Genomic DNA, 14719 nt, shown 5'->3' with positions numbered 1-14719 from the left:
AACAGGGATTAATGACAGTCACTGCTGTCTACCTCATGGTTTAGTTCAGGAGCCAAAACTCTAACACAATGTAGCACAATGATCCTTTGACCAGTGACAGGACTGCTTATGCTTCTGTTGAAATAGTTAAGGTGGTTTAATTGAATAATAGGAAAAGTTCAACCATCATCCCGCAAATAATATTTCATATGATTATTATATAGTAATCACAACTCGTCTCAGTTAAAAAAAGACACCCTATGCATTAGGGGTGTAACGATACACTACAGTCATGATTTGATTCAATTCACGATATTGGCTTAATGATTCAATTCAATTTGATTCTCAGAATATTTTGAACAAAATTTGAATAAGGAAAAATTATGACTGAAAAGATTCCTTTTTTATGTCTGAATCATAAACAATCCAAAACAATGTGCATTTTTGTGTGTATACAACTAAATAAATCAACAGTTGCTACAAACAGGTTTAACACTGTAAACAAAATGTGCTACAGGTTCACCATATCTTACAACTAACTAAATACATTTATAAATATATTTATCAAAAATTTAAATACCAGAAATTTGATTCAATAAACAAAGTCTCTGACCCAGAGAAAATGATTGATTGAAACATAATGAACTCCGTAGCAGGCCCCAAGGCATCATTTTAACCGGAAACAGAGCTCCAAAGCCGGCTAAAATGCCTGACATCCGTGGCCTCTTTCTCAGGCACTGTAGATCGCAGTGGTGTGGGGCTGGTGTCATTTGAAAACTACTGAAGTGATCATTTTAAGTTTTATACCATGGTTGTGTAACCATGGAACCTATAATGCATTTTGGTCATTGGGATCTGGAGCTATCAGGCTATTGGTCACTTCACAAATGCAGATGATTTCAGGCCCTCCACAAAAGAATGTGATCATATGAATCGGACATTTCCAAGATGCACATTGTCATATTTTTTGCATTGCAATGCATCGTGTCATGATGTATACTTAAACCCCCACTATGCCTCTCTTTATGCCTGATCTAACATTTTCCCATATGTAGCAGATTCAGTTCCAGATTAACTGATCATAGATCAGTTACAAATTTCAACAGTATAATATGTGTGTAATGTTGTAGTGAAAAAGAATACATAATTTCCTTTTTTTTAACCAGAATCAAAGCAAGCCCGCAAGATTGATGCATCTATATTGTATTATTACTTTACTTGACACTTGATCTGCTTTAAATTAATATCAGAGTTGAGTCAATATAGCATACATACGTAATTCAGGTCCTGCACCCCAGCAGTGCCGTGTTGTTTCTATACCCAGTGTGATTAATGAGTCCTCATGAGCAGGGAAGAACAGTAGGCTCTCTCCTCTACACCATGTGCCAATGGGACATATGCGGCGTCACATGGTACTATCAAATGCTCTGTGTTCTCCAAGCACACTGGGTCTAAATGATGATGATAAATGTAATATGGCACGTGTGGGCTTTGTCCTCCTTGAGTGGTAATGCATGATAAAAAAAGGGGAAATTGTAACCCTCACAAAAAAATCTTGCGCCACGTGCTGCCAGTGGAGAGAGAGGAAGAGAGAAGAGGGTTAATCTGGTTAGCTTGGCTTCATGTTGCTTTAGTGAAGGCCAGATGGCATGAATGGATCAGAGTCCCTCCTGTCTGTACTGGGCTTCAGAAAGAGAAAGGGATTAACGCTCTTACACACACACACACACACAGACACACACACTGCATAAGTAAACATGCGTCACTACTTTACCACCCTACACTGTGATTTAGAGTTGTTATGAAAAGTGATTCATCTAAAACACATATCATGTGATGCAGAGCCCAGATGCACTGTGGATGGTGTGTGGCCAAGGGATGAGTGATTCTGGGTGTTTGGCCATCATAGCCACTAGCTTTACCTATTTGTATGTAGTACTGTAGTCTTGAAGTAAAGCCTGAAGTATGCGACTACACCAGCTCACATGCATCTACAGACCACTTACTTTCTACTCAGGAGGTGATATAATAATGCTTTTATTTCACAACTTCCAACATCCAACCTTTCTCACATCGTCTGAGCAACTTTTGGATCATATTATCACCCAAAATCCAGGGGGGTACAAAAATTTATGCTCAAGTGTCATTTGCAGAATACCACAGCAGTTTCCCACATCATACATTTTATCTGTTTACAGTTACATTTAACAAGTCAGTTCCTGTTATCATGTGCCTTATTACAGCAAGAACGCTTACTTTCTTGTGACTTCAAGTTAATAAGACAAAAAAATAAAATAAAATTCTACCTTGTCCTGTTACTGAAGAACCATGAAGCCCTCTCTAGAAGATATGGTGGAAAGCATAAAGTTACAGCTTTAAATTTGACTGTTACAAAGTGCTGACACTGGAGAATCCTTAATGCTAAATAAACATCTGCTTACAGAAAACTTCACCATGCCAATGATTACACACATTTTCTAATCCATTTATAAGGAACATCTAATATACAAGTCCCTGTGTGTTGCTACACACAGCTTTTCATGTTATAAAAAAACCCAAGAGTACAAAGTCCCCTGTCCTGAAGACTTTACAATGGTGGAAAACTTACTGACTGTTACAAAGCATAAATTGCACCATTGCTGTAATGTTTTTTCTCCTATGGGCCTGTTCTAGTGTTGGGTAGTAAACTTAACACAATTCAGCACACTACCACTCTGCACTGTTAGCGAGTTATGTCACATATCCTGTAATGCAGAGTCTCATGCTAATCTTTTTTCTTTGTGGCTAATGTTTCTGGGGTGGATGTTGTGGATGAGTGGAGCTGGTGATGTTTGTCATTTCCGTTTGAATCTCAAGAGTCTTGGTGGGGAAACTTTGCCTCAGTAAACTGGGGAATTTAAATTCCGACGCACCCCAGCTCCAGGCTAGGCGAATTCTTTTGCTGTTCTTTTGTCCCGAAAGTCCTTTTCTTTTAGCTGCCTCTCCTCCCACACTTTCTTTCCTTTTATCCTGTCTTCTTTCCCCCTCCGTGGGACATTTACATCCCCTTTCAGTGGCACAAGGTCACTCCTCCATTTTTTTCCCCCTCATGCCCTGCCCTGTCCTTTATTCTGCCCTCCCTCTGTGCCTGTGCTGCTCCACCATTGGTGCAGAGGGTCAATGAGGAGTAGATCGGACTCCTTCCTTCCTTTCGCCTACTGTAGACAGAGAGAGAGCAAGAGATAGACACACAGAGAGAGAGAGAGAGAGAGAGAGAGAGAGAGATAGACGAGCACTTTAACCCCTCCCCCTCCACTAGCTCTCTCTCTTCCCAGCACCCCTCCCTCGTTCCCTTCCTGTCGGTGGAGCTCGGATCTGATCCCTCCTTCAGATAGAGAGAGAGAGAAGTAGCCAGTCTCTGGTATTAGGAGCATTCTCTGCATACCAGTACCAGCAGATTTACTTTGAACATCTGATAGCACGTCATTCTTTCCCTCGCTCCGTTTCCACCTCCTATTTCAGAAGATCAGCTCCACGTTCCCCCTCCTCCGTAATCTCCACTCGTCTCTAGGATGCACTGAGAGAGCAGGATGGTGCACCAGGAAAATTGCGCCTACCAGGTCTGACACGTAACGTTAATACCAATTAATAACAACTTACGCTGAGGATTTAAAGCAATACATCTTTCATGTTATGATGTTAATAGTTAATAAGGATGACTGTAAGAGGGACAGAGCTGCTGTGTGGGAGAGGTGAAGGAGATGAGGGAGATCTGCTGTGAGTGTATGTTTGTGTTAGAGGTGTGTATCGTGACGTGCTGATCCTGAGCATTCACTAGGGATTTTTATTAAAGCGGAGTGCACTGCAATGAGACCGTATACGCACTGGTGTGTTTCTCTTGGAATTTTTATGTTCATGGTTTCCACGTCAGTTGTGTATTTGTAAGAGTGGGCTTGGTTGCTAAGGAATAATGCTGTGTGTGTGTGTGTGTGTGTGTGTGTGTGTGTGGAATGTAGTCATATTATTGTGTATGTTCTTTCATAATGTAATGATGTACTTGACTGCAATAAGGGCTATGTGTGTGTGTGTGTGTGTGTGTGTAATAAGTGTACTTTTCATTTGAGTACACAGCACAGATTGGTGCGTGTGGGCGAGGAATGGCTTCTCTAAACAGCACCAGAAGTGTCCCGCTTTACTCAACGACAAAACAGGTGTTATTTAACCAACACTAACAGCATCATTCTCTCTCTCTCTCACTCGCTCTCTCTTTATCACTCTCTCTTTATCTCTCTCTGTCTGTCTAGGGATATCAAAGCAATTTCTCTGTTTTAATACTGTCAAAATCTGCATCCAAATTTTCTGCTTTTGATGTAGGAAAGGGGTTCTGTATAAACATTCATATAGATTCTCATGTAGATTTTTTTTCTTTTGTATCGATTTTCCAGTAGAATATAAAAGTAGGTGTTCTAAAAGTGATATTACATACAATTATTTAAACATTTTCAGTACAGTATAGGAAAGATATACAGCACTTTTAGATTGTTAGGTAGTGAGCACATAGTGAATAGGAATTCATTTGGGATTCATTCAAACTCAGGGGTCCCCAAACTAGGGGTCAGTTGATTTACAAATGGGGTCTTGTTTTTTTCAGATACCAAAGACATATCAAAGACAGATTTTGTGTGCTAATATTTTGAAATGTTACTGAAAATTACATTCAGACAAGCCATATTTAAATTAATACATGCCATTTTAGTCTTCTTCACTATCCTGACACGCGGCAATAATGTAATGTAAAGTCAGATTTTTCGATTTGAGACGCCACCCATGACAACAATCATGGCTACAGCGGAAAGTTTTAAGAGAAACAGCTCGTCGGTGTGTTTAACGTCGCTATAAAATCGTGAAAGAGTTTACAGTTCAACTTGGAAAGCTGATTGACAGGGATGTTTTGTTTCTCATGTGCCATCTATGTGGATATCACTTTTAAAACTTCCAGAAGAAACGCAACAATTGTGTGAATAATAATACAGCTTACGTTACCACTGCTTCTGTATGCGTCATCAAGTATAAACCAGGCTGGGTCACGTCAGGCCATATCACACCACCCTGGCAGGGATTTTTTCCTCTATTTAACAACACAACACTTCCCACTAGACTGATAAGTCAGTGAATATTCAAGGAATATTCCTTTGGTTTTTAGTCAAAACTTCAAGGCTAATTAATATTCAGATACATACCAATAAATCTTCTCTCTTATTCTTCCGTCCTCTATTGTGCACATTTCTCTCCCTCACTCTCGACTTATTCCTGGCTTTTATTTTTTATTAGAAGCATTAGTCAGTCTTCTACAGCGGCTGTGCTCCAAATACGCTCTTCAGCCTATGCTCTGTCCCACACCCACATCAGTGATGTTTCACTTATTCCTGTCCTAGTAGCTCACTGTAATACCTCTACATGTTTGCATGTCATGTAATATGATATTTACACAGTGATTACACAGAGCTCACAATATAGCAGTGACGAGCCAGAGACAGTAGGAATGTGAAAAGAGGAATGATTATGGGACAGGAATGGACTAAACAAGTGTTTAGATTCAGCAACAGAGCAGACAGGATGAGGAAAGAATGAAGAGACAGATATAGATGGAGATACAGAGTGAGAGAAGATTAAAAATCCCAAAACTCAGAAGGATGAGAGGCTGAGTTCAAAGCTGTCTGTGAGGAGAGAAGAGAGAGAGAAATGAAAGGAAAGATACAAGAGGATACACAAACATCCTACCTACCAAACAAACCAACACATCTGTGCTGCTTCCTCTATGCATCCTGTTCTTGCTGTTCAGATATTCTTAGATGCAAACCACAACAGGAGTATTAAAAACCCCTCACACTGTGTGTGTGTGTGTGTGTGTGTGTGTGTGATAGCCTCATAAATAATTACAGGCGTTCAAGTTGTTATAGCAACAAAAGGGCACCGCTCCCTTCAAGCCCCTAATGTCACTGATTGTTTGCATGAAGTATCAAAAGTAATTTTTTATATTTAATGTTCAGTACTTTTATTATTTATAAGTTTGTTCAAATTTAGACTAACACTATGTTGATGTATAGTGACTTTAGACAGGTCAAACTGTGTATGCTACTTTGACTCGGAGGGACAGAGCAGAGCAAAGAATTCACACACGAAGCAGAAAAGCTTCCTACTTTTAAATGAGCATGATGACGCACGGTGGTTCATAACAGCGTTTTGCACCAAAAGACTTGCACCTAAACGTAAAACTATGAATTAATGCAATTTAAGGAAATCCACTGGGAAAAGCGTTATTGTCAACAAATTGGCAAATTGTGGTTTCAGTGTCATCAGTATCTAAAACTTGTAGGTGAAGAGCTTTTTTCAGCAAAATAATCATTATCCTCTTGGCTTATGCTCATAAAAACCAATCACCATATACAAACACAGCAAGACAAAATGTTACAATACATATTATATTTGTCATAATCACAATGAGATGAAGGTCCAGCCCAGAATACCAATAGTATGGTATTTTTATTGGGTATTCAGGCAGACGTAGAGAGAGTGATAGAGAGAATTTTCAAGGAAGGATAAAAGGGGAACTCTATCAGAGAAATACAGAGCTGGGGTGTGGAAGATGGTGGACAGAATTAGTGAGAGAGAGAGAGAGAGAGAGAGAGAGACGTACAGAGAGGAAGAGAGAGAGATGCCTTATGCTCTCTTGGGGCTGCTCGATTAGACCTGTATCCAGGCAACCAGCAGCACGCAGTATACTGTTTGTGGTCGAGCAGCGACTGGTGCCGGCCTGCTCCTGTCACCACACACACACACACACACACACACACACACACACACACACACACAATCTCTCGCTTCACTGAGGAGGGGCCGGTAACAGGGGACTCATCCTGAAAACATTCTGCTGCTGTCAGACACTCATCTTTTATAATAGCCTTCTCTCTCTCTCTCCCTGTCTCTCTCTCCTTGTATCTCTATCTCTCTCCCTCCCTCCCTCCCTCTGAGTCACACAGAAACGCAAAATAATAATTATCCTCTTGGCCTAAATTATTTACCCAAATGTAGTGTTGGATAATCTCCTCCTGCGTCTCCAGCTGTGTCTGTGTGTGTGTGTGTGTGTGTGTGTGTGTGTGGATGGATCTGAAGGACTATATTTCAGCTGTCACCTCCCCGCCATCAGCAACAACCTTTGGCTGAAAGGAAGGGAGTGATGGCGTGCGGGAGGGAGAAAAATAAAGGAGAACATAAAGCACTTTGATCGATTTCCAGTCTCGCTTGTGCCAGCAGGGTGTGGTACATGTATGTGTTTGTTGTGTGTTTGTGTTCTTAAAAAAAAAAAAAAAAAGACATACCATGTGTATCGACCTTCACTAACCTTGATTATCATCATCATCATCTTGAGTTACAGTTTCTCAAGCTTGCTGTCATGTGAATCTTTAACACACAAACACACACAAATCTTTACCTCTGATTTATTGTCTATTGTCTAGTTTAGAGATTTGTTGCTCCCATGAGGGCACAGTGAAGCTGGTACGAGTCACGCAGTGTGGGTGTGCGTGTTGTGGGTGATATCCTGCTGGGCGTGCGCTGCCCAATTAGTTTGGAGTAAGAAAACCTCACCGTGGAGAAACGGATCGCAGGTTTTGCTGGTGTTGCCATGGCAGCTGAAACCGCCTCTCTTTAGTTGAAACAAGAAAACACATCGGTGATGCATTTTGTGGGTGTCCATGTGTGTCATCTCATCCCCACGACAATAGAAATATAAACAGTTTCACAATGTGAAAACACTGTGTGGTTTGACTTCACACAAAATGCAGCTTTTATGTGTAAAACTGAAAAAGGCAAATGATTTCCTTTCGTCTTTTCAGGTTATGTGTAGGTGGAGTGTTACATACCTGCAGTAATACACAAGTCAGTGGAAGTACTTCACAAATATAATAAGTAATACATGACTTGGTGTGTGTGTGTATTGGTTGTTCATTTATATGAATCTTGTCTCAATCTTGCTGTCTCTGTCTTTCTCTCTCACTGACATTCACCTTAAACTCACCATCACACTGAGGTAGAATGTAAATGCAAGTACCACTGGCCTATAGCCAGCCTGTGTGTGTGTGTTTGTGTGGTGTTCCGGTAACTATCGTTCCTTGATCATGCACTGACTCAAAGGTTGCAGTATGAAGTCAGCCTGAATTATGGAGGTAGGGGGGAGGAGGCGGACGGACTGTCTCTCACCACACAGTCTCGCTGTGTGTGTTAGTTATTGTGTGACTGCCTGTCTGGGAAATGTCGTAGTGATTTCGCATTAAATGGCATTCATAATATATAAATATGCAAATGAAAGTAATATGTAGTATGTGCAAGGCCAGATGTGCAATATGCAAATGAGCACTGGGCCGTATGCAAATGAGCCCTCTAACCAATCCCTAGATGTGGTGGTGTGTGCAGTAAGTGTCCTGACCAAGCTCATATGCTCCACTTGAGTTCCTTTGGGAGATTTAATGTTAATGAATGATGTCATTCATGTTATCCAGGAACTAGTATCTCTGTGGTTAAAATAATGAGATGGGTGTTTAATAGCAGACTGCTCCTCCCTTACTCCACATGCTACCAAGACGTCTTTGGTGTCTGATTTTTTTTTTCATTAGCCTTTTACTGAAGGTTTTACAACAAGGGTATTATAGATAACAAAAAAGCAAAGTGGCAGTGTGTATGGCTAAAAGCACTGTCTATACAAATAAATTTGAATTGAGCTGAAGCTTATATCACACACTAACCTCAAAAGACAATAGCATTTTAAAGATAATGTAATCCCACTGGCACATAACGTTATAAAGTAGCATCCTGTGTAAAATAAAAGAAATAATAAATATCATTATTTATGCTTAAGTCATAAAGTGACATCAAACTTTTTATCATCAAGCTCTGTGATGTTTTTTTGTCCATTTTTATAGATAGAGAGAGAGGGAGAAAGAAATGCACAAAACGAGTATGAAACAGAGTCAACCCACACACATACACACCTTGCTCCCACATTTATAAGCAGAAAAAACAACACACAGACACACATTGAAACTGGTTTAGTGAGCATGTGTGTGTTTTATGCAAGTAACATACTGGCACACTTCAAAAAGATCTCATGCTGTTTCATGTTGCGAGACTGAAGCGCTAATTCCCTACATGAAAGAAACACATAGTGTGTGTTAGTTTGTGGCTGTGTGTGTGGGGGGGGACATGTTTGGACGTCATATTTTTTTTTTTTGAAAGCTTAATTCATGTTTATTGAGTTTATTTATAAATATTAGGGGTCTAAGGATACGGCCTATTACATTGTTCGATTCAATACATCTGCATATCTTACAATGCATTCAGCAGTGCATTATGTAGTACAATGCATTATATAGTAGGATATAAGACGCTAGTGAAGCACGCAAGATTCAAAAACATGTTTGAGCTACAGAGAGCTGCGTCACACCAAAACGGAAGCTGTGGTCATGGTTTTTACGCAAAATTGTGCTAGTTTCAGTCGATTAAGGAGCAAAGACTTCAAAAAAAGAAGACAAAATGCACTTTCCCTTTTGCAATGACCAAATGCCTTTTTTGAGATGTAGTTGAGGTTGGAAATTTTGCTGAGACCTGGCAACCCTGCACACCATGGCTAGTACAGTAATGATTACTTAGCCATGTTGAATTTTGTTACATTCTAATACGCAGCTTTTGTTTCATTATATGTTAAGAGCCCAAATGGATCACACAAACACTGACATTATAATGTGTCATAATTATTGTATTTTCATAATGTTGAATATTTTAAACAATTGTAAAATGAAAACCTAAGGCACATATTTAGCAAATGCTCATTTTAGCTATTTTTGAAAATGCATCGTATCGAGACACCCCCATATCGAAATAGTATTTCATTTCTGAATTTTGAATCTGAATTTTGTGTATGGTTACACCCCTAATAAATACATACACACAAATAGCCTTCAGTTTCCCCTTTTGTTCTCTCAGAACTACAGATATCATCACAGTCTGTGTGGCTGTATAAGACCCGCCCCCTCAAGGTCAGGTCAGTGTGTGTGTCCAGTCACGCACATGGAAAGGTTCAATAATGAGCTCTTTGTTACATTTTCATCAGAAAGGTTGCACTAGTCATCCCAGGTGTGTGTTTCTGCGTGTGTTTTTAAGTATGTGGCTATTTGACATCTGCTGTTTTTGAGTGTCTGAGCTTCTAGTTGCATTTTGTCTCATATAACAAATGCAGTGTAGATTTGCAACCGTCATCGTAACACCTCTTAAACAACCAAATGTTTTATTGATACAGCTTTTTAGATGAATTGGTATTTTACTAATACATATATAAGAGATGTCTGAGGTGGAAAAATTGCAATATTAAGAAAGAACATTTGATACAGGGTGACAGATTCTAAACTCAGTGATGCCATTTTTCAGAACATTTTCATGTAAATGACACACACACACACACAGGCCTTAAACCAAGCATACACATGTTTATACTACAGCAGGCCTTTTGGCAGTGTTCACTAGTGACACAATGTATTAGTGTTCTTCGCTCTGGTCCTGACACTAAGCTGCTCTTTCTGATGACAATATGACAATGGAACTATTTTTATTCTGCACATACACTACAATACAGAAATACATGCATGCACACACACATACACTCAGGTTGGTTTAAAAGGGGGCATTGACTATGAACTGGTGGGTACAGATTAGCTGTAGAGAAATGCCTATATAAGGAGAATGTGAGGGAGGAAAGTTTAGACAAGGAGAGATAGCTAAATAGAGACAGACCAGGAGAAATAGATAGAGACAGACAGAGAAGGAGAGAGAGAGAGAGAGAGAGAGAGAGAGAGAGGTTGTTTGTGTGTGTGAGTTTTTCTGGTTTCACACCCTAACGTGAGGACAGCTGCCCCTCACAGCTTGTTTGGAAATAGGAACCTCTATCTAGCTCTCTCTCTCTCTCTCTCTCTCTCTCTCTCTCTCTCTCTCTCTCATTGTGTAGTATACAGGAACACAGGGCGTCATGGAGCTCCTCATGTTAGTCCTCAGCCTGAGTACAACAGTTCTAGGATTAATGGAGCCACACTGGTATTGAACAGTGTGCAGGTGTAAAGGGGGGAGAGAGAGAGACAGAGACAGAGAGAGAGAGATTGGCAACATGGACTATATGGGAATTGATGATGTCACCTGCAAAGCCTCAGCTCTCTATATTATGGATGGATACAAAGAGGTAATGGAAAAGTAGAATCCTGTGTGTGTGCGTGCGTGTGTGTGTGTGTGTGTGAGTTTGTGTGTAATATTCAGTATTTTTACATCTCGATTTTGGGTTAGGGTGCATCAGAGCATCCAGCATGGCAGTGTAACTTGAGGAGGAACCTTTAGTTCATGATGGTGTTTTTTTTCTTTTTTCTTACTTTCTTTTTTTTTTAGAAGAGTTAAAGTAGGAGTGTGTGAAGTGATTGGAGCTTACACTTTACTCACGCATAGAAATGAAATGAAATGGACACGATGCATGGTGAGATTGTGTGTCATGTGGCATGTTTAGTTAGTGGGAATGAAATGCTGGTTAAAGTGGAGGTGTATCTGTACTTCATCCAAAAGACTGTTTAAGAACACATCACTTAACAAGTGGGATTTAAAAATATATGCTTGCAGTTTGCTTTGAAGATCTGAGGCTGTGATATATTGAAAACCGTGACACTGGATTGTACACTTATCAGTTGTCTTGCTATAGTGTGATTAAGTTTATTTCTCTGTACATCTCTCATTAAGCTGAGCTGCTGTGTCACAAATGACATTCACTTTTACACCTTTGACATTTAATTGGGATAGTTTTGCCACTCAGAGTTTTACAACAGGATTTGGAACACAGCCGACTAAGGTTAATCACACTCAGCCATGAGTCTTTCCCGACTTACCATGAGTAAACGTTTCTTGTCACTCCCAGCTGGAAAACATATTGTGTGTGTGTGTGTGTGTGTGTGTGTTTGGATTGGGGGCGTGTATATGAGCCCTTAGTACTTTTACTATATTAGTACTATACTGTGCTCTTTTGTTATTTACATGGGAATGGCAAGCTGGAGTGTGTGTGTGCGTGTGTGTGTGTGTGTGTGTGTGTTTGTGTACACAGCTGACATTGTCATTGTATTCCTTGTGAGACAGGAAGGCAGAATGAATAACATTACAAATATAAAGAGTCTTTACAACTTTCACACACACACACACACACACACACACACACACAGTGAATACACATAGAAGACACAAGAGCTGAGTTGCTTTTTAAAGATCTTCGTGCACTAGTCAAGTCCAAACGTGCCCCGGTCTAGCTCTCTGTCACACACACGCATGCGCACACTTCGTTAGCACAGACACACAAACACACAGGACAGACCAGCAGCATCAGTTTTGCTATCACTTCCACAGAGGTCAAAGGTTACAGCTTTATCAGGAAAGCTATAGAAGATGGAGGAGGGGAAAGGTATCAGGATTAGAGGTGTGTACAGATATTCCAACACCCAGTTAAGTCTTTTTCACTGTCTGTAAGTGTGTCTTTGAAAAACTTTATAGCTGCTTGAAAGCTTGTCAAACACAGTAACAGTTGCCAAGAGATGGCTTTGCGATGAGTCAAACAGCTTCAGCTACAATTCTCTGTTTAAATATCAGACAGATAAACCAACAACTCCATGCAGTGTGTCAGTATGCAGGAAATCTGATACTGATTTAACCATGTAATGATGATCTGAGTGTGTCAAGCCTGGCCTGTATAGTGTTACAAAACACACACTTCAACAGATATACAAACAGAGAGAGAGAAAGAGAGAGAGAGAGAGAGAAAGAGGAACTCACACTTACACTTGTAGCATTAATAAATACACCAATACACACAGATATAGTAAAGCCCAAAAGTCTACATCTACTACTGAGAACTTTCATTTATTGTAGTTATCAAATGTTAGCATAATTTTGTCACGTTAGATTTATTAGACTTAATACAAGTCCAAGAAGTGTTGCCGACTGAAAGCAGTGGGTACGACACAACATTGTTCGCTAACCTTTCTTCTGTCATGGCACATAATGACTAAAGCATCATGTAAAACATGGCCTTAAACCTTAAATTGGTGTTTAAATTGACTGGGAGCCATTTCAGGGCTGGAGAATTCTTCCTCACAGGTGAGACATAAAGGAACCAGCACAGAGATGTGTAGTGAAAGCAGACTCAAATAACTGGGTCTCCATCAGGATTGTTGGACGTTCACTGTTTTAAACACACCTCCACATTAAACCTATCATGCTAGCTAACACAATGCTTTCTATAACATACATAATAGATACAAACAGATGATTTGTATCTGCTTGGATCTTGTATGTTAGTTTTATCTATACCATATATCCATGTTCCACTGATCATGCTAGCTAATGTGAGCTTAGCCAGTGTTTCCCACAAAGAGGCACTAATTTGCCACGAGGAACTAAAATCAGTGTGTGATTTGAGGCAGACATCTTTTTCTTTTGTGAATCTTTCTTGTATTTTTACTTTCAAACATTCCCTCTTTGTGTCAGGTCAGATGACTACACTGAATATTTCCTTCTGGTTTTTAAGTATCTGTATTTTACTTGAGTTTTTCTTTTACCTAATACTTGTGACTTTTACTCAGTACATTTCCAAAAGCACATTTTCTACTTTCTACTCATTTTCAAACATCACCACATTCCTCTATAATCATATTTGTAAAGACATACTCTGACTTTTTTAGCATCAGACAGCTTCAATCTAATTTCCTAACGAATCTAAATTGATAGGTGTGACAGCGAGAACGAGGCCATCACTGTAATCCCTTTGCTGCCATGTACACTAGATTGTATTGTCAGCATGATCATGCTAGCTAACACATGATAAATTAGTTAGCCTTAGTTAATGTTTTCCCACATTCCTTGGATCCTTGGTGAAAGAGGTGCTAATCTACCAAGAGGAACTAAAAAAATCAGCATGTGTTTTGAAGTGGACAGCTTTTTCTTTTGTGAATCTTTCTAGTACTTTCATACTTTAAGTAAATTTAATTCTACTTTATCTTGTGTACATCAAGTGTGTACATCAACTGTTACCAGAGTATTTAGATGAGTAAAGAATTTGGATACTTTTACCACTTCTGCTTGCTGTCACACACATATACAAGTGTTCATACACACACACACAGACACACAATACCCAAGCATCTTGTGATGAACAGGATCCTCCCGTGTGTGTGAGATAGCTAGAATGAGCGGGCTGTGAGATCTCCGATGGCAGCAGTCGAAACACACAGCTCACACTCACATTCACACACTCCACTCAAAGGCCTTCATTGTCCTAAGCGAGTGAGCGCTCCTCTGAAAAACAGATATGACAAAACCGACAAAAGAGAGGGACAGGCAGGGGAATAGACGAGGACACTTTCACATGCAGGAATGCCTCTAGCATTTACCGCAACACAGTTTGGCTATTCTTAAATCAAATACACATTAACACAGTTTGGCCATGTCAGGAATTAGACAGAGAGAACTCCAGCGTTTGAGCACTGAACACTCTGAACACACAGATTATACTAAAGCTCTCGGAATGATTCTGTTCTCTGTGCTTGAAGTAGATTCAATTAAATCTGAATGTAAACTTTCAGATGATTTACTTGAAGCTGGGTTTGAAAGAATTCCCCCACATGCAGGATTAGCA

General features: G+C 39.8%; 1 protein-coding gene across 5 annotated transcripts in view; it reads left to right on the top strand.

Moving 5' to 3' along the window:
• The window catches only part of schip1 (schwannomin interacting protein 1), a 308678-nt gene that overhangs the window by 273227 nt on the left and 20732 nt on the right, over positions 1-14719 (top strand). The window contains exon 1 of one of the 5 annotated variants that reach the window (XM_026941097.3): positions 3253-3578. The exons of 3 other annotated variants lie outside the window; for them this stretch is intronic. In XM_026941097.3, coding sequence (XP_026796898.1) covers positions 3549-3578 — 30 coding nt within the window. In that variant the 5' untranslated portion in view covers positions 3253-3548. Of the gene's footprint in view, positions 1-3252; positions 3579-10978; positions 11240-14719 lie in introns of those variants that run through there. One more of the 5 variants, XM_026941095.3, reaches the window with a different exon arrangement.

Source organism: Pangasianodon hypophthalmus, chromosome 21 (assembly GCF_027358585.1).
Source record: "Pangasianodon hypophthalmus isolate fPanHyp1 chromosome 21, fPanHyp1.pri, whole genome shotgun sequence".
Taxonomy (NCBI): domain Eukaryota; kingdom Metazoa; phylum Chordata; class Actinopteri; order Siluriformes; family Pangasiidae; genus Pangasianodon; species Pangasianodon hypophthalmus.
The sequence above is the reverse complement of the archived record's forward strand: the minus strand, read 5'-3'. Positions and strand labels throughout refer to the sequence as shown.